The sequence below is a fragment of the Lycium barbarum genome, chromosome 4, assembly GCF_019175385.1.
Source record: "Lycium barbarum isolate Lr01 chromosome 4, ASM1917538v2, whole genome shotgun sequence".
Classification (NCBI taxonomy): Eukaryota; Viridiplantae; Streptophyta; class Magnoliopsida; order Solanales; family Solanaceae; genus Lycium; species Lycium barbarum.
The window spans coordinates 16,097,524-16,122,326 of NC_083340.1; the positions used below are offsets into that span (position 1 = coordinate 16,097,524).

Genomic DNA, 24,803 nt, shown 5'->3' on the forward strand with positions numbered 1-24,803 from the left:
GCCTTTAATGGACAAGCACTGCATTTTATGTTGCCAAACAATAGGCCCAATCTCTCTTTACTTTCTATTGTTTGAAGTATTATATCTAAATGTTTTCTTCATTAAAATATTAAATCAGAAAGGTCTCACTGATATCTCTATAATTTATTTTCTTATAAGAAAATTTGACAATGAAAATTATAGTTAAATATAAATTTTAAATCTAATAAAGATATTTATTTAAATTTACAAAAAATATAAAAAATATTTTTTTTTAAATTATTGTTGTTTTTGACACCTGAAGCCAAATAAGTTTAGTAGTTTAACGTAAAAACAAAGTATATTTGACTTGGTCTTTGATTACTGAAGAAGTTTGTTTAAAACCTCGTCGGACGACATCAAAGATGGTTGTCTGGTTCGCTCTTCTCTATTTCTCTTTTTTTTTTTCCCCCCTCTTTTGTTACCTTTCAACCTTTTGTGTTTTAGTGGTGTCTGATGATTTTCTGATTTTCTTTACTGCACTCCCTTGAGTGATTTTCTTTACTCAATTAAAACTTTCAGTGAAAACTCAAAAATACATTTCAAATTTTAGTGCTTGGATAATGTTTTGAGGAAAAATTACGAAGGAAATGGCGAAGCTAAATATTATCCAATTTATTTAAAAAATTTGGTGCACCCACTCATTGAAAAAATTATTTCTTTTATAAGCTTGAACACCCTTAGTCAGATTCCTAGCTCCGCCACTGATCACACATGCCAAAAGAAAAGTCATTGAATACCCCCTTCCCACCTCCTTGTTGAAGGAAAGGATAATATGAGAATGCATACTGAGCAAGGACATAAACAATAAAAACTACGCCTCCCAAACAAGTTGAAATCGGCTGTATGGATTCTCATTGGCCATGTTACTCTACATAAGCAAGGGCATAAACATCATATGCTAAAAAAATCTCATTTTTTCTTGTGATAAAGGTGGTGTCTGAACCAACTTATGTGTACCTCGACTATTTGAGTAGAGTATTTTTACCTCTCATCAGCACACGTATCAGTTAACTCCACTAACCAAGGCTTAGACAAATGACAAAATTCAACTAGTGTTTTCTTAAACCTATCTCCCATGGTTTTCATCACATGTCATTGACCTTAATGGCCATCACGTTTCATTGACCACTAGGCGACACCCTTCGATGCTATACTTTTTTTCTCCACAACATAACATCAGATGCTTTTGCATAGTCTACAATGAAAAGGATATTTTACAAATGAAGAAAGATCAACTCCATTTTGAAGAACTCAGCAGGATTCCTTCTACAGAACCACAGTTCTGAGTGCAAATGCAGAGTTAAAGAATAGTCTATGTCAGCTTTTCAAAACAAGTACAATGTCAAACTCAGCGCATATGGGAAAGAATGTAAAAGGACAGCACCTGGATCAATCAATTATATATCTATGAATAAACATATGAATTCATGTGCATAATCTCTATTTAACCTCAAATCTACTCTTAAATCTTAATATCTAAGGTTTTCCACATTCCTTTCACTGGATTTACAGTTCCCTCAATGTAGATGTCATTTCAAATCCCCTTCCACGACAAATTATGGAGTTCAAAAGTTTCAAATTTCAGATCCTCTCAAAATTTACATACCCAGTTATCCAGTGTATACCTAAAAGAATTCATACTTCAAGGAAAGTGCATATACAGCTACAGGCAATACCATAAACAACATTAGAGGCTGCTTCAAATTTTCAAAAGATTTGACATGCATATGTTAATTCCAATCACCATATTCCTTGGCATGTCTTATGAGTAAACTTATCGCAGATGGTATTCATAGAAGATACAATCAGCTAATGAAAACCATAGTAAGCAATTGGAAACTATATTTCAATCAAGTATGAAAAGAAATATTTACATTCACATGTGTGAAGTTTCCTATAAAAATAGAAGTACAAACATTTCATTTGAAAGCAAGAAAAGAAACTTGGAAAGAAGTAAAGTATGAAATATCAGGTTTATCTGGTATAACAAAGGTACTCTGCGACAGGTTCAGCAATGCATCAGCTAAATTCCAGATTCCTCCAGTAGTTTGAGGATACTGTGTTCAGGTGCACTTATTGATGGAAGAATAACCCGATTCACAGGTGGTCTAGGCTTTGTTCCAGCTGCCTCAGGTGCTCCAGTTGTTCCTTCCTGCATAACTGGAATATCAGCCCTTCTTCGCACTGCAGACACTCGCTCCTTCCATATTCTCCCATCCTGTGAATGACAAAATACATATGTTCCCAATTAGCAGTCCTAAGAAGTAGAATAAACAGGTATAAATTGGAGCTGGAGAAACAAAGTGATACTATTATTTCTTGAGCAATACAAAGTAATCCTGCTATTCTCTCAAACAGGATAGTTAAATGCTTCATTGGTTTTGACAAACCATACCACTATATCCAACAGAGCAACTTAAAACACCTTATATAACCAACAGAGGAAGAAAACAAGTGAAGCAGATGCATAGTAACTGGCATGAGATTTTCTAATCATATCATCCTTTAGCCACCAAACTTTAGATCAATCAAAAAGTGAATAATCATGTCTTATGACTCTGCCACCTCTCAAATCATTTGTGTACACTCGCAAGAAAAGTATAGTTTTTGTTCAGCAATTGCAGCAAACCCCTCTTTCCTTATTCATGTGGACATGCAGAAAGGAATAATCAAGGGAGGCTTCCCTTTTGAGATTGTATTTCTCATCAGGGATAAAACCCTTCCTTAACACAATGACAGATCTCCATTGCCAGAAGGCAAACAAGAGTTATTCAATCTGGCATCTTAAATACAGAAGTAAAAACTTTATTACTCAATTGAAGAGCATACAAGAATGTGACTTTGTGCATAACAGCTATCTAACAAGGCACAGAATAGAGTCAAAAAGCTGACTAGTCTGTAGATGTTTAGTGATAAGAAACTGGTTACAATGTTTTGAACAGGAAAAAATAAAAAGGAAAAAACAAAGATGCTTTCCAACTGGAAATTGTCTGACACTATTGATGTAAAATCTGAAACAAGAGAAAACAATTAAAAACAAGATAACTGACAAAACAATTGCAAGGTTGACTGTGAATGTCAGTTTGTTTTGTTTAGATGGAAGTAAGAAGAAAAATCAATGAAGTGAGATGAATGGAAGGCAGAGAAGGGTGCAAAGAAATTGACAAAATTTCTTTTCCTTGCTTTTCCATTCTTAGATTTCTTAATTTTATATTGTCTTTCTACTCCCCCACCCAAAAGGAAAAAGTGTGCAAAGCATGCATTCTCTAGGAAATATTTGTCAGTGAAGTCCAATAAACAGAATTCTGTAACCAATCACAATCAATCATGTTTACTTTAGAAAACCTACATATTATGATGGATAATTCATGTCTTGCAGCTAAGAAAATTCTTAACTTCTGTGCTTGGAGCAAAGATACTAAGAACCAATAAAAGCTAATTAACCAAATAATTTCTGAAAGCTAGAAACGAGTCAACGGCTTGCAGGTAGAAAGAAACAAACAATGTCAAGAGCTGATTCTTTCATGAGTCATTGTGTCTCTCTATATTAATGCAATATAGTCAACTCCAACTCATATAAAAAGAGTTTCAGTTTTGACATGCCATTATTAATATATATCTTAAATGCCGGATCTAGCCATCATCTCCAAAGATGACACTTGACAGTACGATTTGGAAGAACTGTCTTGCAGACTGCAGAAGACTAGACTGAGTAATCACCAAATTAGATAGTACCAACTTTTCACTTCATGTAGTTGAATGACTGGCTTACCTAGCTACATCACACTTCACATGTCCGTACATTGAAAAGTCAGCAGAGTATAAAATATGCAAGTTTTTGGTGTGTGTGTGTGTGTAGGGGGGGGGGCATGAATAACGGCAATCAATTAAGCATCTTTGATAGTGAAAACCAACAGCATACTGGCATATTTATCTACCACAACTTCATGAGACAGAATAATAGCAAGCTTACATTCAGTATTGAAGGTTCTGGTAACGGTGAATTGGGCGATCATTGTGTAGAGGCTCAGTCGGGTGTTCAACTGGTTTGAACTCAATTGCAATTCAAAATTGGAGTTTGATTGTTGGATTGGAATCCATAGTCTATGGGTAATGCGTCCATACGATGAATTTCGGATTTCAGATCGTTGACCAAAGGGGTGGGTTTGAGTTGACCAAGAGTTGACTTTGACTCGAGTCGTGCTAAAATTATGCTATTACTTCCCCTAGACCAATTTGGACCCGTTATGTGTATTCTTAAATAGATTAAGGCTATTGGATGTCGTTTGAGGGGATTTCGACATTTTAAGAAAGGTTTGCGCACCGGTTATAAGGCAAGTGAGACTTTAACCTCTCGAGTACTTGTTCTTCTGAAATCATGATCTGAAAATAATTTTATTTGGCTTTCAAACACCTAGTGCGTCATGTGGTGAACGCGTACTAGGTAATGTATACTATTTTGTGTCAAATATTGTAATTTGGAGTTGTTTCTTCTATGAAACCATACTGATGGCTTTAAACTCTTGATATAATGAACTTTATGATACTTCCTGATTTGATATATTGAGCGTGGCATACTAATTTGCACTGAATGTGGCAATGTTAATACTATTGAGACTCATAGCATAACTCCTTTTCCAATTTATTGATATAGTGTGATGCCTGTTTTGCGTGCATTTGTTTGATGAGTTGAGTTGGTACTAATGACTTATCGGCTGTGGGCAGCACTTAGTTCATGCATAATCCGGGTAACTATTACTATGGATGGTCTGGTGTTACGCACAGTTGGTACGGTTTATGATGGGATGAGGTTGATTATGTACTGACTGTTGAGATGCATAGTTAAATGCAGGTAAAGGTGAGCCTTATGGATGGTCTACTGCAACACATAGGTGCCACTGTGTTGTTATATTGAGTTGAACATGTATATCTGTTGTCATTCATTTATACATGTTGTTGCACTCATAAGTATATATCTATTGTATTCCACACATGGCATGCATATTATTTTTGGAGACTTTCTCCATGGGGTATGACGGCGGGGCGGGTCCAACACCGGCTTAAGGGTCAATCTAATGAAGCTACAGCTTTAGGCCCCAAAAATTTAATTATTACATATCACATATAACTTATATAGAGGAGAACAGATGTCCCAGTGAGGAGGTGCGAGAGGTTGGCAATTATAGGTATAAGAAGAGGTAAAGGTAGATAGAGGAAGAATTAGAGTGAGGTGCGAGAGGTTGGCAATTATAGGTATAAGAAGAGGTAAAGGTAGACAGAGGAAGAATTAGAGTGAGGTGATTAGACATGACATGACTCATCTTCAGTTCACCGAGGACATGACCCTAGATATTAACGTATAGAGGTCGAGAGTTAGTAGGTAGTCAGGCAATAGTATTACCTCTCAGCTTTCATTTTGATCATATGAATCTGTGTCCTCGTCCTCAGTAAGGGCACTAAAATATGAAGGCGGAGTATTATCATCCTTCTTTTTGGATTTTATGAAATCCAGGAATTATTGAAACATAGGGTCTTCTTTATTAATATTAGAAGATCCTGCAATATGGTTGGCTATTAGCCTCTGGTTACCCATTGGGCAAGAACAATTCCTCTTCCTCCCCGTCCTCGATTAGAGTGGGGTTGAAACTGCGGTCTCATCCTGCAATGCAAAGGTATTTTGATGCAGCGTCATACAGTACTCCTACTTATAAGTATAGAATGCATTATGAGATGATTCTCTCTTCCACAGGAACAGGAGAAATTCAACATTTTTATCCTGCTAATCTCTTTCCTTGAGAGTACTTAGTCCCCATTCAGCTGGAGAAAAAATCTTTTTTATTATAATTTTTGAAAAGTTATAAACTTTTCTGCTATTAGCAGGATAAAAATGTTGAAATTTTCTTGTTCCTGTGGAAGAGAGAATCATCTCATAATGCATTCTATACTTATAAGTAGGAGTAGCGTATGACGCTGCATCAAAATACCTTTGCATTATTTGCCAAGGTTCATCTTTCCATTTAAGGTCATCATTTTCAAGAAGAAGTATTACCTCTCCGCTTTCATTTTGATCATATGAATCCGTATCCTCATGGTTTGGATATAACCAACCCATTTTGAATAATGATTTCTTGAATATATCAAAAGGTTTAAAATGCATTTCTATAGTATTCGAAAATACTAGGATATCATCAATATATACAATGATAAAATTGCTATATAAGGCATAAAAATATCATTCATAATATTTTGAAATTCTGAAGGGGCATTTTTTAATCCAAATGGCATAACATTCCATTCGAACTGCCCTACAGGGACATTAAAAGCAGTTTTGTATTTATCTGCTTCGGCAATTTGAATTTGCCAATATCCTGATTTTAAATCAAATTTTGAAAATATAATAGCATTATGAAGCCTATCCAATAAATCTTTTTTATTTGGAATAGGATATCTAATCCATTTCAAAACTCTATTAAGGGGTTTATAATTTATAACTAATCTAGGAACTCCTCGTTCCTGTTCAGCATGTTTATTAACATAATAAAAGTTTGTTGTTTATTACATCCCCATCTCTACTGAACACAACTTCCGATTTTAGGTAATTTTTCTTTTCTTTTATTTTGTTTTAAATTTTAATTCAGTATTCATATTTAGCCTGAATGACAGGCTAAACACCTTGTGTTTACTGTATCACACTAGACTACTAGGTATTATTGTGAAAATGCTTTAATTAGCCAGGATTCACCAAGGATGGTACTGAGGTCAGGCAGAGAATAACCCAGGCGAACTGTTCAAGCTCAGGCGGTGGTCCTGTTTGTGTGCCCGCTAAGCCGAGGTGGCGTTTAGGGCTGTTGTTGGACCTGTTCTGAGTTGAACAACCTCCTTGCCAAGGTTATTGACCTATAAAAGTCCTTCTGCAGTAACATCTCACCGTGCGATCCGCCCCAGTTAATGTTGAGCCAAAAGTCAATTGGAAACAACCTCTCTACCCCACAAGATAGGGGTAAGGTCTGCGTATACCCACTCTTCCCATACCCCAGCATGTGGGATCACATTGTATGTTGTTGTAGTTTTTTCTATTTTTTTCTATTTAATAAGCGTGACGTCCAGGTCAGCTTGCGCGCACCTCGACTAATTCCACAGGATACTTATCACCTCCCACGAGCAATAGGTACCAGGTAACTCTTTCCACCAAGGCTAGAACAAATGGAAAAAAACCACCTAGTGTTTTTGTCTCTGCTGGAAATTGAACCTAAGACCTTATGTTTCTCAAACCACTTCATTGACCACTAGGCCACACCCTTGGGTGCAGTTGTAGCTATTTTTCTTTATCTCATTTGATTGATCCATAGATCATAAAGCAATTTTTTTTGTGTCTCATTAGTCATTAGTAATGTAAATTTTATGCATTATATTTAGGAGCCTCTTATTAGGACTTGGCTTTAGGCCACCAATTCCATTGAGCCGCCCCTGCGGCGGGAAGATGATCTTGCTGCGCTTTATACTCACTCTTATTGTTGTTTCTGTTCCGTACAGATCCTAGCTCTAGTACCGCAACAGGTGCTCTCTAATCTGGTTTGAGGCAGTTGTGTACAGTTGAGGTGTGCCAACCGCTCTTGATCGTGGTGGGACCTTCAACTTTCCCGTTTTCTACTACCTTGCTTGTCTTTTCGGGTTTACCCCACATTTGTACTCAAATATTCTTAGATGCTCCTTGACCGGAATTATGTGGTTTGAGGTGTATTCACTATTTATGCTACGGATGATTTGAACTTATCCTTTCTTTAGTTACTCTTCGGGCACCAGTCATGGCCTACGATTTTGGGTCGTGACAACATTACCGTGCAACTTCGAATTGACGATTTTCTTTTTTGTCCCAAATTAAAATAAAAGGGAGTATAATACAAAATTTCCTAGATTTTATACTCCACAACAGTTAAAAATAAATTCAATATTTATATAATCTTCTCCTAGATATTACGCTCCACGACAGTTAGAAATAATCTTCTTGTGGATTATGCTCCATGATAGTTATAAATAAATACATATTATAAATAGATATTATTGTATTTATTGTGTAATAAATACAATTATATCAATGTAATCTTCTCTTTAGATTTTGTGATCCACAACCGCTATAAATACAATCACACATTTTACCTTTTACACATGAGGTTCATTACTTCTCAAATGACTTTTCTCTATTTTTCTTCTCTAGTTTTCTCTATAAGTATTTCATGACAAACCTTGTTTTTGAGAGGCTTCATCAATCACGGAGAGGCTTCATCAATCACGGAAAGTCCTTATTCATGGCATATCTCCTTATTCATGGCATATCAAACAAACTCCAGAGAAGTCGTTTTCATGAAATTTGTGGCAAGGAGGAAGGGTGTTGTCTCTAACCATGGTAAAACTTTAATAGTAAACTATTATGTTATACTTTTTTGTTTGTTAGGTTTTAACTTGTTATTGCTTTATAACTTACATTCTATCTTTATTAGCGCTTGCTATTTTGTGTAGATTTTATAAGTTTCATCCTTGTCCCTTAGTCCAAGATTTTTCTCTTTGCCTTCAGATACTAGTGTTACTCTGAATTGGACAAACATGCGTTTTAAGGAACCTTGATCTTTCACCTATACTGAAAGCTTGCTAAAAGTTAAATGCAATGACGATACATACATTCACATGTCTAATATTCGAGTCTAGGGACACAGAGTATAATTATGCCTTTATGTCATTTTGAACAGGTACCAGCTAATTAAACTAAATGCCAAGGGAATGAATGAAGGATGCAAGTAGGTGGAGATGTTTGAAGATGTCCTTGTCGTAGAAGTGTTTCCCTTAGTGATTATGATCAGATGTGGATTGCTCCAGAGGAAACTGGTGGTGGTGCACTACTTCAGAACAAGATGATGCATAAAAGGGAACTTTTTGAAACAATGATCAGGCATCTTTGTTCCAAAGACCCCATTTATTTTAGTGTTGAACAAGTATAACCTGTTCGAGGAAAAGGTCAACCGTGTGCCATTAGGCGCTAGTCAATGGTTCACCGATTTCAGTCCACTGAGACCTCACAATAATAGCCAATCACTAGCTCACCAAGCATATTACTATGTAGGGATGAAGTTCAAAGACCTCTATGCTTCCCTCACAGGTAGAAAGCTATTTGTCTGGCAAGCTCGGGCAAAGGAACGAACAACTGTTGATGAGGCATTCAAGTATATAAGGGAGGTCGTGAAGTGGGACGAGGAAACCTACTATGTGTTCCTTTTTCAGACTGCTTTGTCATGCTTTATAAAAGCATGCTTATTGTAGTATTTTGTATGGTCTTTACTACCGTTATTTCTTTTCTGCATTGCTTCAGTTTGTTTGTTTTTTTAGCCGAGGGTCTATCGGAAACAGCCTCTCTACCTCCCAAGGTAGGGGTTAAGGTCTGCGTACACTCTGCCTTCCCAGACCCCACTTGTAGGATTACACTGGGTATGTTGGGTATGTGGTTGTTGTTGTTTCTCTTGAAGGAAAGTCAATTGCTTTTACTTTTCCTAAAAGGAAAATATAAATATCTTCCATATTTGACTATTTCTTGCCTTGGAGGAAAAATTTTGGACATCTATAAATTGAATACCTCCTTCCCACAACTAGAAGACAATAGCATCCACAATGTAGTCATTGGTTTGAGAAACCATACCACTATATCCAACAGTTGAACTTAAACACATTATATAACCAACAAAGGAAGAAAACAAGCGAAGCAAATACATAGTAACTTGTGTGAGATTATCTAATCACGTTATCTTTAGCCACCAAACTTCAGATAACTCAAAAAGTGACTAATCATGTCTTATGACTCTGCCAACTCTCAAATCATTTGTGTACACTCGCAAGAAAAGAAAAGTTTTTCTTGTTAAGCAATTGCAGCAAACCCCTTCTTTCCTATTCATGTTGACATGCAGAAAGGAATAATCAAGGAAGGCTTCCCTTTGTATGCAGAGATTGTATTTCCCATACAGAATCAAGGAAGGGATTCCTTCCTTGGTATGCTGAGATTGTATTCCAATAGGATACCACCCTTCCTTAACACAATGCATCTCCATTGGCAGACATATTTGAATGCTAGTGACATAATCCTAACCAACTCAAAAGCCGACATATTACAGAAGGCAAAGAAGAATTATTCAATCTAGCATCTTAACAACAGAATTTTTACTCCCCCACCCAATAGGAAAAAGTGCACGAAGCCATTCATTCTCTAGAACATATTTGTCACTGAAATCCAATAAACAGAATTTGATAACCAATCAAAATCAGTCATGTTTACTTTTGGAAAACCTACAAATTATGATGGTTAACTCAGGTCTTGCAGCTGACAAAATTTTAACTTCTGGACAGTGGAAGCTTGGAGCAAAGATACTAAGAACCAACAAAAGCCAATTGACAAAATAATTCTGAATGATAGAAATGGATCAACCGCTTGCAGATATAAAGAAACAATGTCAAGAGTTAATTCTTTCATGAGTCCAGGAGCCGATGTACTGGCTACGGGTTCGGCCGAACTTAGTAGTTTTGGCCTATACCTTGAAATTGTCTTAATAAATACAAATTAATAGTTTAGAACTCATAAGTAACTCAAAAGCACTAGAATCTTGACCCTTGAACTTCAAATACCGACTTTGCCTCCGCATGAGTCATTGTGTCTCTCTGTATTAATGCAATATAGTTAAATCCAACTCATATAAACAGAGTTTTACTGGCGACATGCCACTATTAATACGCAAAAGGGTCAAAATACCCCTGAACTTTCAAATATTGTTTACTCGTACCCTCCATTATACTTTTCATCCAATTGTGCCCCTACCGTTATACTTTGGTGTTGATTTGCCCTTGATTTAAAAGGAGGGACACGTGTCAGCCTTAAAATAAAATAACCCACACCCAATTTTATATCTGGTTCTAATTAAAACCCGCCCTAAATTTTGACCCACTACCCGACCCACACCAAACCCTCCTCATCTCTTCAAAATTCCACACCACCATTTCTCTCCGTCTTCTCCGGCGACGAGGTCCGACCAAATGACCACGGCCAACACGGCCACAATACATCTAACTATCACTGCTTGTTCCCTCTCTTCTCGTCTCCCAAACTCCACCACCATCTGCTCCAACTCATCTGCCACCGCCGGCTCCACCACCTCCACCACCTCCACCTTCTTCATTTCTCAACAATTTGTTCAGAAACGGAAATAAGAGCAGGACATTCAAATCGACAGGTCACCACTTCCTCCACCTCCACCACAATCAAACATGTCACCAGAGTCTGCTCGTCGATATTCAATCACTGCCAGCAAACCTCCGTTACCAACAAAAACAGCTACCAGTTGAATCAGTGGCTCTCAATCGCCGTTGATACCTATGCCACCAGTTGAATTTCTGTTAACTTGAAATCAGGGGAGATTACCTAGCAGGAGTTAAATTGATAATTGTGAAACCGTGTCTTAGCAGCAGCCAACGAGCACTATTTACCCCTCTCCGTCGCCGGCGATTTTGTTCGGATACGGAGCGCCCACGACTCCTCGCCTCCGATGAACCCGTTGTTAGATATAGGTTTGCTTTGCACTCGTATATTGCTATCTGGAAAATTCTGTTTTGTCCTTGCCTTGGGTTTCGATTGCCGCTGGGGTTTAGTGATTTGGGTTCCAAAAAAAAATGGTTTGGTCATTCTTTTGTTGCCTACTGGATTTGGGCAGGTTTTGGGTCTCTCCCGTGATTAGTTGGAGAAGATGATAAGGGCTTGGTGTGGGTCCCACATTTGCCACGTGTTTGTCTTTGGTTGGTTGTTTATGAATTCAATAAGTTTTGCGGGGAATTGGATCGGGTAGTGGGTCAAAATTTGGGGTGGGTTTTAATTAGAACCGGATATTAAAATTGCGGATGGGTTATTTTATTCCCATGATGTCACGTGTCATTCCGTTTAAATTAAGGGCAAATCAGCACCAAAGTATAACGGTAAGGGCATAATTGAACGAAAAGTATAACGAAGGGTACGAGTAAACAATATTTGAAAGTTTTTGACCCTTTTCGGTTATTAATATATATGTTAGATGCTAGATATAGCCATCATCTCTAAAGCTGACAGTAGGATTAGGAAGGACTATCTTGCAGGCTGCAGAAGACTTGACTAAGTAATCACCAAATTAGACAATACCAAAGTTTTCACTTCATGTAGTTGAATGACTGGCTTACATAAATACATCATACTTCACATGTTCGTAGATTGAAAAGTCAGCAGACTATGTAATTTGCAAGTTTTTGAGTCTCGTCTCTTAAACCCTCGTAATTGCATATTGAGTCCATTCCACATAGTGAAACTTACAGTAGAAGATAAACATGTTTGATAGGAATAACAGCATACTTGCATATCTTATTTAACACAACTTCATGATACAGAATAATAAACTTACATTCAGTATTGAGGGTTCTGGTATTGGACATTGAATTGGTCGATCGTTGTGTAGCGGCTCAGTCGGGTGTTCAACTGGTTTGAACTCAACTGCAATTTCAATGCCATGAGGGGTGATAGAGGGAGCTCCAGCTATAGTAGCAGCACCGGTCGTCTCTGTATTTGGGGGTAACACTTCTGTTTCATCCTGCATTTCCATATAGACCAGAAACTACTATAAATGAAACCAGATGATATACTTTTGGATGTAATAAGTATGTCTCCAATATAATTAAAATTTAAAAATTAATAAGAATTAACCTAACTCGTCGCCCACCCAACCACTCAAATTAAAAACAGTAGATATATAATATGTATATAACCGTATATAATTAGTGTATGATCTATGTATACCGGCTAGAAAAAGTAAAAGGTGAATCCGGACGGCTTAGTGTGTAAAGATCCCGTTAACTAAGCAGTTATGGTCCGCGTACACTCTACCCTCCGTCCCTCCCCAGACCCTACTTGTGGCATCACACTGGGTATGTTGTGTATCCTGTTAACTAAGCAGTCAAATTATCCGAAATTTGTGAAGAAGAGGTGTGTGGATGCGCCAGTAAGTAGGTGTGAGAGGTTGGCTATAACAGGGATTAGGAGAGGTAGAGGTAGACCGAAGAGAACTGGCGGAGGTGATTAGACAAGACATGACATAGCTCCAGCTTACTCAGGACATGAACCTAGATAGGAAGGTGTGAGGTCGAGAAATAGGATAGGAGGTTAGTAGGTAGCCGAATATTCTCCTTATCTGTAGTATTATTGCATAGATTCTTTTCTTCAAAGTGTACTACTATCTGTTTCTTCTTTTGCTTTTTATCTTGCTACTTTGTTGTCATAATATCATGATTCAAATCCTTTTTTTCTCTCAAGCCGAGGGTCTATCAGAAACAACCTCCCTGCCCCACAGAGGTAGGGGTAAGGTTTGCCTGCCCTCCCCAGAACCCACTTGTGGGAATACACAGGGTATGTTGTTGTTGTTGTTGTTGTTGTTGTTAAAATAAAGAAAATAACATCGATTTTAATTGTTAAGAACACTAAGGAAAAAGTGTCAGCAGCAAAACAACATCTCATAGTTAAATATCCAAATCAAACTCAATTAAAAACACCTACACACCATGAACTAGTCAATCCCACAATTCAAGAATCTCAAAAAGACCTAATTAAATCACAAAATTACCCATTATCAATCTAAAGCCAATATCTTTTCTCTTTTTTTTTTGTGTGTATGCGATCAGTCTATCTAAAGCCAATATCTTTTCAAATGAAAAGGATCAAATAACTCATACCACTATCAAATTAACATAAAAATGGAGATTAAAAAGGCAATTCTTGATACCCCAGATCAAAAAACAACACTTTACATAAAAAGTTAAAGAATTTACCCAAAAAACGAACTAGAAAAATAGCAAGAAGAGAAAAAGAAAAAAAAAACTTACAAGTGCACTTTGAGCACGACGATGCCCACTTCTACTAACAGAAAATCTAGAAAAAATTCCCACCATATTAAGGCTCTTTATTTATTATCAGAACAAAAATAATTTCACCCAAAAGGGTGTGTTCTGATCTTATTAGTTTTTTGACAAATGAGTTCAGTTTCTCTTTCTTGAAATATAATTAGTGGACAAAGAAAGAAAAGGGAAGATAAGTTAAGTTAGCTTGTGTTGATGGGTTTTGTCTGGAGTCGATTCAATGTTTAATGAGTTTAAATTCTTGAAAGTTATCAAAACTTGTATAAAAAAGAAAGACTTAAGAGTATATTGTAATTGCTTCGTTTCAACTCATCTGAATTTATTTTTTTTAATTCGTGTCAAAATAAATAGATTTTTTAATTTAAAAATAAATTCACTTTATGAATAATTTACGGTCACACAAATATTCAAGATTTATTTTGAACCATAAATTTTAAAAGTATTCCCTATTTTTTAAATATCATATCTAATTAAATTGATTCACATAAATTGAAACGGAGGATCACTCAGTTTGACGGAGGAAATAGTATTAATTTGGAAGTTGAAAGTGATGGGAAACTGAAAAGCTGCCAATAAACACAAAGGGACGGTTTGTCGAGAATCATTTATTAGACACAAGAGGGCAAATTAAAATAATCTAAAATTGGTTGATGGAGAAGCTAAGAATTTAAATTAGTAACAAGTGCCATGTGAGAGTTATGGAGTCATCATTGTTAGTGTGTGCTTTGTACCCAATGTGAGATTATTTGGTATAAATTTAAATTTAATCGGATCCTAATATAGATATTGAATAAATAACAATTCAGTGAAATTCCACAACGTGGGGTCTGGAGAGGGTAGAGCCTAATATAGATATCGGATACCGGATAAAAATAAAAATAAAAAGTGTGTGAGAATTTATTTACAGGATGTATGTGCTAGTGGAAGATAATAAATTTATCCATTAAAAAGAGAGATTCTAATAGCAAGATATATAATAAAACTTTCGCTTCGATATTAGATACGAAAATATAAAAATTATGTCACACAAAAATTATTTAACTTGAGGGACAAAAATTTTAAATTAGCACAAAATAGGGATTAAAGTGCAAATGACCCTGATTATTCAATACCTGTGTGGGGAGGTATAGTAGATGAACATAGTATAGGTGCGATGAAAATAACAACCGGCAGAAAAGAACATTATTTTATAAAATTAATCTAAGTTGCGCACAAATTAGAAAGGCTTAATACCTAGATGAACCCTTAAACTTGGCATGTTTTGTAAGATAGGCATATAAACTTATAAGGTGATCAGATAGACACTCAAACTTACTCAAAGTGTATTTTTCAAGTTTTTCAGTTGTTTTGAAAACAAAAACTATATTTTTCAAACACTCACAATTTTCATGGCCAAACAAGCCCTAAATATATCACAAAATATTTTTTTTAAAATGCAAAAATAAGGCAAACGCATATACATGAGACTATAAATGTGCACTTAAACCAATAAATACTCGCTAATCGCAATTTTGCAGCTTTCAATTAACTCGGATTTTTTTTTTACACTTGAATAATTAAAAAACAATAACTTTAACCAATAAAAATCCTTAAAAAAAGAAATTTCAAATTAAGAAATTTCTAAGTTCAGTATTTCAAGTGTAAAAGAAATTTCAAATTAAGAAAACTGTAAAGCCGAGAAGAAAATCCTTAAAAAAAAAAAAAAAAATCTTAATTTGAAATTTCTTTTTTTAAGGATTTTTATTAGTTAAAGTTATTGTTTTTTAATTATTCAAGTGTAAAAAAAATCTGAGTTAATTGAAAGCTTCAAAATTGCGATTAGCGAGTATTTATTGGTTTAAGTGCACATTTATAGTCTCATGTATATGCGTTTGCCTTATTTTTGCATTTTAAAAAAAATATTTTGTGATATATTTAGGGCTTGTTTGGCCATGAAAATTGTGAGTGTTTGAAAAATATAGTTTTTGTTTTCAAAACAACTGAAAAACTTGAAAAATACACTTTGAGTAAGTTTAAGTGTCTATCTGGTCACCTTATAAGTTTATATGCCTATTTTACAAAACATGCCAAGTTTAAGGGTCCATCTGGGTATTAAGCCAATTAGAAACATCAGAATCATCATTACTTTTTTTAAAAAGGTGCCATGTGACTTTTCTATCCCCAATCCACCAAATGTCACTTCCAAAATAAAAAGATTCCCAGATTTTAAGAGTCAACATAGTATATTTTCTTAAAAGGACTATAGGAGTATTACTTACTTTTTATAAACTCTTTATGATTGGTTGTTCGGTGCATGAACTAAGGGGATTATAATATAGAATACGTTATGCAATGATAATGATGCTTGATTACCACAGGATAAATACTGTTATGCAGTAAGTAATGCTACATGAGTTCTTATGTAGTGCTCTTATATAGGTGTTATTAAAACACAACATTGCATCAGTTATGCATAATTTTGGTCCCTCAATTCAAGTAAAATCACATGGTTCTTGAGTTAGTTGCGGACTGTGGAATAAAAAAGTTTGTATAGTTGACCTTTCATATTTAGTAGTATGAAAATACTTAGGTAGACGTTATTTTATTTTATAAATATATTATAATTTATTAGTTTTTTTCATTAAGGATTGTACGTGTGAATCTATATATAATATAAAGCTAGGCATAGACAAGGTGATGTGGCACCTCTCTATGACCTAGATTACTATTTATCTTTTTTCTCCATTTTTAGGCTTTTCCTATCATTCTTTTCAATTTTTTCCTATTTATTATCCATTCATTTATGTGTTACCATTAATTACACATTATTCTTTCTTAACCATTTCTATAAAACTGAAAGGCCACGCCTTACAATCTCTTAATTATACCATACTCTCTTTAGTGTCTAATGTCTAATAAATCATTCCATTCTAACAGTAACATTTGTAGCAGCACTCAAACGGATACTTCAAGGTGATATTTATTGGCTTTAGCAATTTTCCATACTCATCGAAATGCGTAACGGAAATCACAAAAAATCCATGACTTATGTGGGACATTATTTTTCACTTTTAGTATAATTTTTTAAGGGGATACTCTCATGCAGAAATTATACCGCATCAATCATCTATGAACATATTGATTTGTCTAGGCATAGAAGAGGTGAGATAGCACCTCTATTTGATTAGCATTGGTATTTATCTTTTTTTGTCAAGTTTTTGACCTTTTTCTCTTATTTTAAGCTTAAAATACTGCTTAAATTTAATTTAAATAACATCACCCTAATAATTTCTTCCATTAATTTCTTCATTATTAGATTTTACATGTATGAACGTTACATTTAGCACAACCAACGAACACTAAGAGCAGCCATTTACATTCAACATATTTGAAAACCTCTCATAATTTCCATAAAAGAAAAGGTAACAGCAGCATCTTTGTGTTCTACTAGAATTCATGTATAAAATGTAAAAAGGTCCAACACGAAGATCACAGACCAAAACCCCAACATTCCTTAGGCTTTCATGTATAAAATGTAAAAAGGTAATGCATCCATTGACAGTCATATCTTCTGCTACTCTCTGTGATGGATAGACTTTTTTGAAATATTAAGTCTCCAATTTTATTTTATTTTTTATCAAGTCTCCAATGCTTTGTTTAATAAAGTGCTGCTGAGTTTGGTATGATAAATTTATCTGTTTCTTCTTGTATTGGCTTGATGGGATGATATCATGTTAGATTTGTATTAAGTATGTAAACTGTTAAGTAGTTCTTTTGCTATTGATGATGACAAGGTTTTTCTGTGATGTTGTTTAAATTTGTGTTAATTGTAGCCATTTTTTGTAGTTTCTCTTTTATCGAATACTGTGTATTTCATCCACTCTCTCTTTTTTTCTGTATAGTTGTTTGTTTAATTTATTGGGTTGGCCATACAAAAAGTATTATGAAATAGTAGGAGGAGCTATGAGAAGAAAAAGTGCTTTCTTATAGCAGAAAATTAAGAGGACAAAAAAGAGATTAAAATGATAGCAATTTCTGAAATTTTCGGAGTTAAGTAAAGATTAGGGGGCAGAAACAAAAGGAAAGAAGAAAAATAAAGGAAAAGAAGGAAAGAGGTGTGGCCGTGTGGGGAGGGAGAAAAGGTAAATTTAAAATCAAAATAAACTTTTCATGATAATTGTTTCGGTCAATGAAGGCAACAGTTTGGCATTAATTGTTTTCTTTTCTATTTTGATTGAATTATTTTTTCTTATTTTTAAATTTCAACAAGTAGAAAAAAATCATGTGTTCAAAATATATTTATATACGCATATATTAAAAAAAAATATATTCTATAAATAACTATACATATAACCAAATATATCTACTAAACAAAGTTTCTATGCTAAATAAATTGTTTATCATATGAATCTCTTGCTTTTTATATATATTTTTTGTTGTACCTTTTTTATGTATTCAGAAAAAGTTTTCAGCTAACAAGAAATTTCATAGGATATGAAGTAATTTTTTTGTTCTCTTCACCGCGCGAAGCGCGGCAAATTCACTAGTTTTTCCATATGGCTCAAATGGCCAAGGTAATTTATTTCAGGCTTGATAAGCGTTTCGTTGTAGGCGTGAGTCATGTACCAAACACGATTACAAGGTTTAATAATAATAAAGATTTACGATTAATAATTGAAGGTTATTTTGATCTAGGACAAAATAATCAGTTAGACAAAGAGTAATGACATTACTTCAAGCTCAAAGTGCTCAATATATTTAGTGTGATCAAGGCATCGAAATTTCCCGAGTGACACTTCTAAAATAAAACTAATTTATCTAATAATTGTTATTTCCTTTAGGTTATGCCATTAAAGAAGGTAAAACTTCTACCTTGACATTCTTTACGCCCAGACAAAATATAACGCTATGAAAGTCTATAATATTCTCCATAATATAGTTCTTAGTAAAAAAAAATTGCGCCCTTGTTTGAGAAATACTCATTTGCCTAGACAATTACATTACATTATTTCAGTCTTTATATGTAGAACTTTGAAAACTATTAATTGGCCTATGATTACAACTTTTTTTTATTTATTTCTCATGTGATAAGTCAGGCTACTCATATCTCATTACTTAAAATGTATGTTATGATCCGACTAACAATATAAAAAAAAAAAAAAAAAAAAAAAGTATGACTATTATGCGTGAGTCAACATCCACTCGAAAAGTCGTTTCAATTAAAATTTAGGGAACATGACCTAATAATACTACTTAAGACCCTATATTACAAAATATAACGATACATTTCCTTATTTACAAAATATACCGATAAAATTATAAAGTATACCAGATTTGATTTAAACGGGATACCCATGATTTTTGGCTTATTTTTAGGAAGAGAATCTGATTTTAAATGTGGACTTAATTTTAGGATAGTTACCAATGAACTTCTTCTTCTTTTTAAAAAGATTTCTCTCTCTCTCTCTCCCTTTATGATAGACACCATTTCCAAACTTAAAATTCATCTTCTCTCCTAGTATGATATGATTTCAGCTTCATCGACGACAATCTCTATCAATTTTAACGTTTTTTGCCTAATAACAATTCTCTGCATTTTCAACTCATGATTTTCAAACTATCTTTCACCATTGTTACTGTTCATCATTATTTTTGTATATTAACACTGTTTTCTGGTCCTACATTGTTAGACTTATGCTTCGGCCTTTGTTTGTGGAAATAATGAACAGAAAATCTTATGAATTTAAGCAGCGGGATATTGAGAGTGATACTATGTTTAATGCAAAAAAAAAAAAAAAAAAGTTCTTTAATGCAGCATGTAAAAAAGTTGAAATGTATGTATGAGATGTGTGTTGTAATTAATAATAGAAAGATTATGATTACTGACCTGTGTAATAATTATATATAAAAAATTGATTTGTATCGTTTTGAGGTATATGTGATTATTGTGTGTTTGAAATCTGTATAAATTATATAAAACTGTAGTTTTTAAAAATGTTGAAACTGATATATGTGAGTGTGTTGAGTTATTGATATTTGGGTCGATGGAAGCTAAGAACTCAAATTAGCAACAAGTGCCATGTGAGTGTGTTGAGTTATTGATATTTGTGTCAGTAGGAGATAAGTGCGTGGCTTATAGTTATTTAGTATTTTTTTTGTATCAATTTATGTGAAACTTTTCTCTTTCCGAAGTTCAAACTGGATGAACTTTGATCAATAATTTAAAATGTATTTCTCACCAAATTGATATGAGAAAAATTGCAATTTATAGCACTTTTCGTGTAGTTTCAAATATATAAATCTTGATGTTAAAATATTGGGTTAATCTGACCTAATTTAGCTTCATAGTTTAGTCAAATTAATTTTTTTAAAAGCGAAAAGTGTCACAAAAATTGAAACAGAAAGAATATTTGTGATGGTAGAACATAGCACGTATCTATAATTATTCGTATTTATACTGATAGAAGTAATATAATATCTTTTTATAATTGCCTGATATCTATACTGATAAAAAGCAATAGAGGTGTTGATATATAGTTACTCTATTTGTGCTGATGGTAATGGTATGTAATAAGTATGCTCATAGTAATTCAATATCTATGGCGGTAGGATGTATCAAGTGTGTTCACAGTTACTCGACTTTTGTGCTGTGGAGGTAGCATTTTTCATAGTTTTTGTATCAGTGTTGTGGGAGATAGCGCGTGTATTAGGTTATTCGATATTTGTATTAGTGGAGATAACATGTACAACATAAAATTAGTTACATTGGTTAGAAGTAAGAAATATCTTTTTGAATTAATTGAGTTACACACAAATTATTTTGAACACCGTAATAATAAAATAAAGGTGAATTAATTGTGTTCTTCTCTTTTCACACAGTGGGGTAGACTATTAGGAGTTAGATATGCAGTCTATTTTCTTCTCTCGCTCTCTTTAGGCCCACCACTTTCTGTTTTTAAAACAAAAACGACTTCTCTGCCGTGTGCTCAAGTCAACAAATGTCACTTCCAGATTTAAAATTCTCAGAATTTAAGAGTCAACAATTTTACTCTTTGACCAAAATAAGTTATTATTTCAGCCAATTCATTAAAATAATATATTTTTTAAAAATTTATAGAATTAGAATAAACGTATTTCATAGTAACGTATTAGACATTATTTTATTCAAAAAATTCAACAGACAAAAAAATTAAAAATTAATGGTGTTAAAGGGTAATTCGTTACTGTGAGTAACGTTTTATGATTAATAATTATTGTGAGTAATGACTCTAAAGAATACAAAATCTGACATTGATTGATCTTAAAGTCGTAACGCAGAGTTACAACTTCAGGCTAAAACGTAACTGACAGTAACGTTTCTACAGAATCCAGGCACGAGCAGTTAAATCCTGCAAAGAATTCTTCAAATTACGAACCCTTCTTATTGATGTAATTATAAAACTTTACCGACAATATTGATTACCCTTAAAAAAAAAGTATCGATTAGCCTTAAAAAATTGATTAGGATTAAAAAAAAAATTGATTAGCCTTATAAAAAAAAGTGTCGATTAGCTAAGTAAAGTAACAGTTTTTCAATTTTAAAACTATACCAGCAGTGGGAAATTATATGAGCAGAAGTTGGTTAATTCTCCCTTTCAACATTTTCTTATACATTTTAAAGTACAAGATGGTTAAGACCCAAAAGAAATTAAAGATACAATGTCTTAAGTTTACAACAATAACTACTAGTATCATAGTCTTTTCATCTATGAAAATTAAAAGGCAACCATCTTTCATATATACTGCTTAACGAAAAATACTCCATCTTCTAGAAGTAAAACAACAGCTAAATTTGGTGTCTTAATTCACTTCGCTGAAACTAAATTTGTATAAAACAAAACGGTAGCTAAGAATGGTTTCCATCAAGTTGTAGACTAAAAGACCAAACATATATACTTCATAAAATAAAACACTCAAATCAGCTAGGATAAAATAAAGAACTCAAATCAGTGGAACATTGAAACCATTAATTAACCATAAAACGTTACTCACAGTAACGAATTATCCTTTAACACCGTTAACCTTTAACTTTTTTGCCTGTTGAATTTTTTAAATAAAATAATGCATAATACGTTACTGTGGAATACGTTTATTCTACTTCTGTAAATTTTCAAAAAAATATATTATTTTGGTGAATTGGCTGAAATAATGACTTACTTTGGTAAAAAATTCACAATTTTATTTTCTTAAAATAGGAACTTTTTATATAGAGTAACTTTTTATAAAACTCGTCATGATTGTTTGTTCGGAGCATGAATTAATGGGATTATAATATAGAATAACTTATACAATGATAATAAAGCTTGATTATCGCACAATAAATAATAACCTAGATATTTATGCAGTAAATAATGCTACTTTATTTATTATGCAGTGCTCTTATACAGGTGTTGTTAATGTAACTTCCTACGCATGAATAGCATATTCTTTTTCAGTCCCATAATAAGTGTCACTTTAGCTAAAAAAAATTATCTCAGAATAAGTGTCATCTTAGGAAACCAAGACATAAATTGACTACTCCCTCCGTTCACTTTTACTTGTCCACTATTCCTAAAATAGATTTTCATTTTTACTTATCATTTTTCACATATCAAGATAAGACACTTATTTTTTTCCTGTTTTACCCTTAACATTAATTACTCATTTCAAATCATTTTCCAAATCCAATACAATTAATATGGGCATCATGGTAAAATATACAATTTATTTATTATTTCTTAAACAGCGTGAAAAGTCAAAAGTGGACAAGTAAAAGTGAACGGAGGGAGTAGTTTTTTCTAATTCTACCCTTAGGCAATAAAGTAACATCTAAATGATGATTAAAAAGTCACATAGTAACTTGGTATTATTGGATTCTTAATGTCAAAATGTTTACTTCTTATGCATGCTTTAATCAAAACGGAAAAGTAATTTATTTTATTATATGAGGTGATTTGGTAAACTTCACATTGCATTATTGATTTCTTAATATGCGTGTTTTTAGCTAAGGTGACACTTATTATGGGACGGAGGGAGTATATGTTTACATAATTTGTATGTTGGTACTAGTAATTACATAGTTTATTAATTAAAACTGAATTGGTATTAATTATGCATAAATTCTGTCAGGGTTGTTCTTCCTTACACACACATACACACAAAAAAAAAAGAAACAAAAAAAAAAAAAAAAGGAAGAAACAAAGGACCCAAAATAATCTACTTTCGCTGTTACTAAAATTTTCAGTTCAAATAAACTACACATGGTTCTTGAATTATTGGAGATGATTAAATAAAAAGCTTGTATGGTTGACCTTGCATGTTTCGTGTGGAAGTGCGCAAGGTAAACTAATTTTTTCGTTTTATAAATTTATCGCAATTTACTAGTTCTTCCTCTTTAAAACCCGCGTGTGCAATTTTTTCCACATGGCTCATGTGGCCAAGGGCCCAAGGCCATTCCTTTCACACTTGATAAGTGCTTCACTATAGCATGTACCTAACACGACAATAAGGTTTGCTAACAAACATCGACCTTTAATAATTGAAGTTTGCTCTGTTGAATATCTAAGACAAAACTAATCAAATTATGCTAAGGTGCGTAGAGCCTTTATTTCAAAGCTCTCTGTCTGTTGAGTGTAATCGTATGCTTAGTAGAATTTCGAACGATCATCTCTAAAATACAACTAATTTATTGAATAATTGTCATTTTTCCTTAATTTATGCCATTAAAGAAGAGAAAAATTCTAACTTAGACTTTTTTGGCCCATATAACATATAAAGCTTTACAAGCCTATAGCATTCTTCATAATATAGTAATTAAGAGTAAAATTTCAAAAGTCTTCATTTTTTTTTTAAACTTCGTGCTAAGTCAAATGGTGTCACATAAATTGAGACGGAGGGAGTGTATATCATGATTCACTAGCAATATAAGAAAATTGCCCAAGTATAAATATTGATTGAGTCGACTTCAACTCGAAAAAGTTGTTTGAATTAAAGTTTATTAAATAGTCAAAGAATAACGATTTTATAAGCTACCATGTGAAACAACAAACAAAATTGTGCTTGAAATACACCGTATTATGGATGTTCATTCAAACACACGATTTTCTGGATAAGCTTGCAATCAAGCAGACAGCTTGCAAGTAACTCATGCAGGCAGGTTGCACTCCTTGAAAAGCCTTGCTGCAGCTTTTTCAAGCTTGCAATCAAGCAGACAGCTTACGAGTAGCTCAAGCAGGCAGCTTGCCAGCAGCTGCGGCTTCTGAAAAGCTGCGCAACAACTTCTTTTCTTCTATAAATAGGAAGTCAATTTAGTTCATTTATATATCAATTGAAATAGCAATAAAATCTCCCCCCCCCCCCCCCCCCCCCATCTTCTTTGGCTATATCTTTTATCATCGTGTACTTTTAATATTATTTATTTTGTCGGATCTGACTATTAACATCTTAGTTATACAAACTTCTATACCGAAAATAAACTTTGTGTTATTATGTAGAGTTTTAATATTTTAGATCAAAATTTATGCAATTAATTACACAAAATTTTGTACGAGAATTATTTTTCTTTACTTGCTTATGATATATTGCTTTTGAGCCAAGAGTCTATTGAAAACAACCTCTCTACTCCGCAAAAAAGCAGGAGTAAAGTCTGCATAGATCATACTCACCTCAGACCCACTTATGAAATTACACTAAGTATGTTGTTGTAATTATGTTTCTTTATCCGATGAACTAAAAGAAACCTTGGTGATAAAAGTGAGGTCGAATGTTAACTAATAGAAAGAAGGGTAGTAGTAGTTAAATAAACGCGACAGAAGCCTTTGGGGAAG

At 33.6% G+C, this 24,803-nt stretch overlaps 1 protein-coding gene across 1 annotated transcript; it reads right to left on the bottom strand.

The window, feature by feature from the left end:
• Positions 1–1,846: 1,846 nt before the first annotated feature.
• On the bottom strand, positions 1,847–14,215 carry LOC132635370 (uncharacterized). Its single transcript, XM_060351736.1, has 3 exons — positions 13,948–14,215; positions 12,477–12,662; positions 1,847–2,239 (listed from the first exon to the last, which is right to left on the bottom strand). Exons 1-3 carry the CDS (start codon positions 14,011–14,013, stop codon positions 2,045–2,047), a joined length of 447 nt encoding a protein of 148 aa, XP_060207719.1. The 5' UTR covers positions 14,014–14,215; the 3' UTR covers positions 1,847–2,044.
• Positions 14,216–24,803: the final 10,588 nt, after the last annotated feature.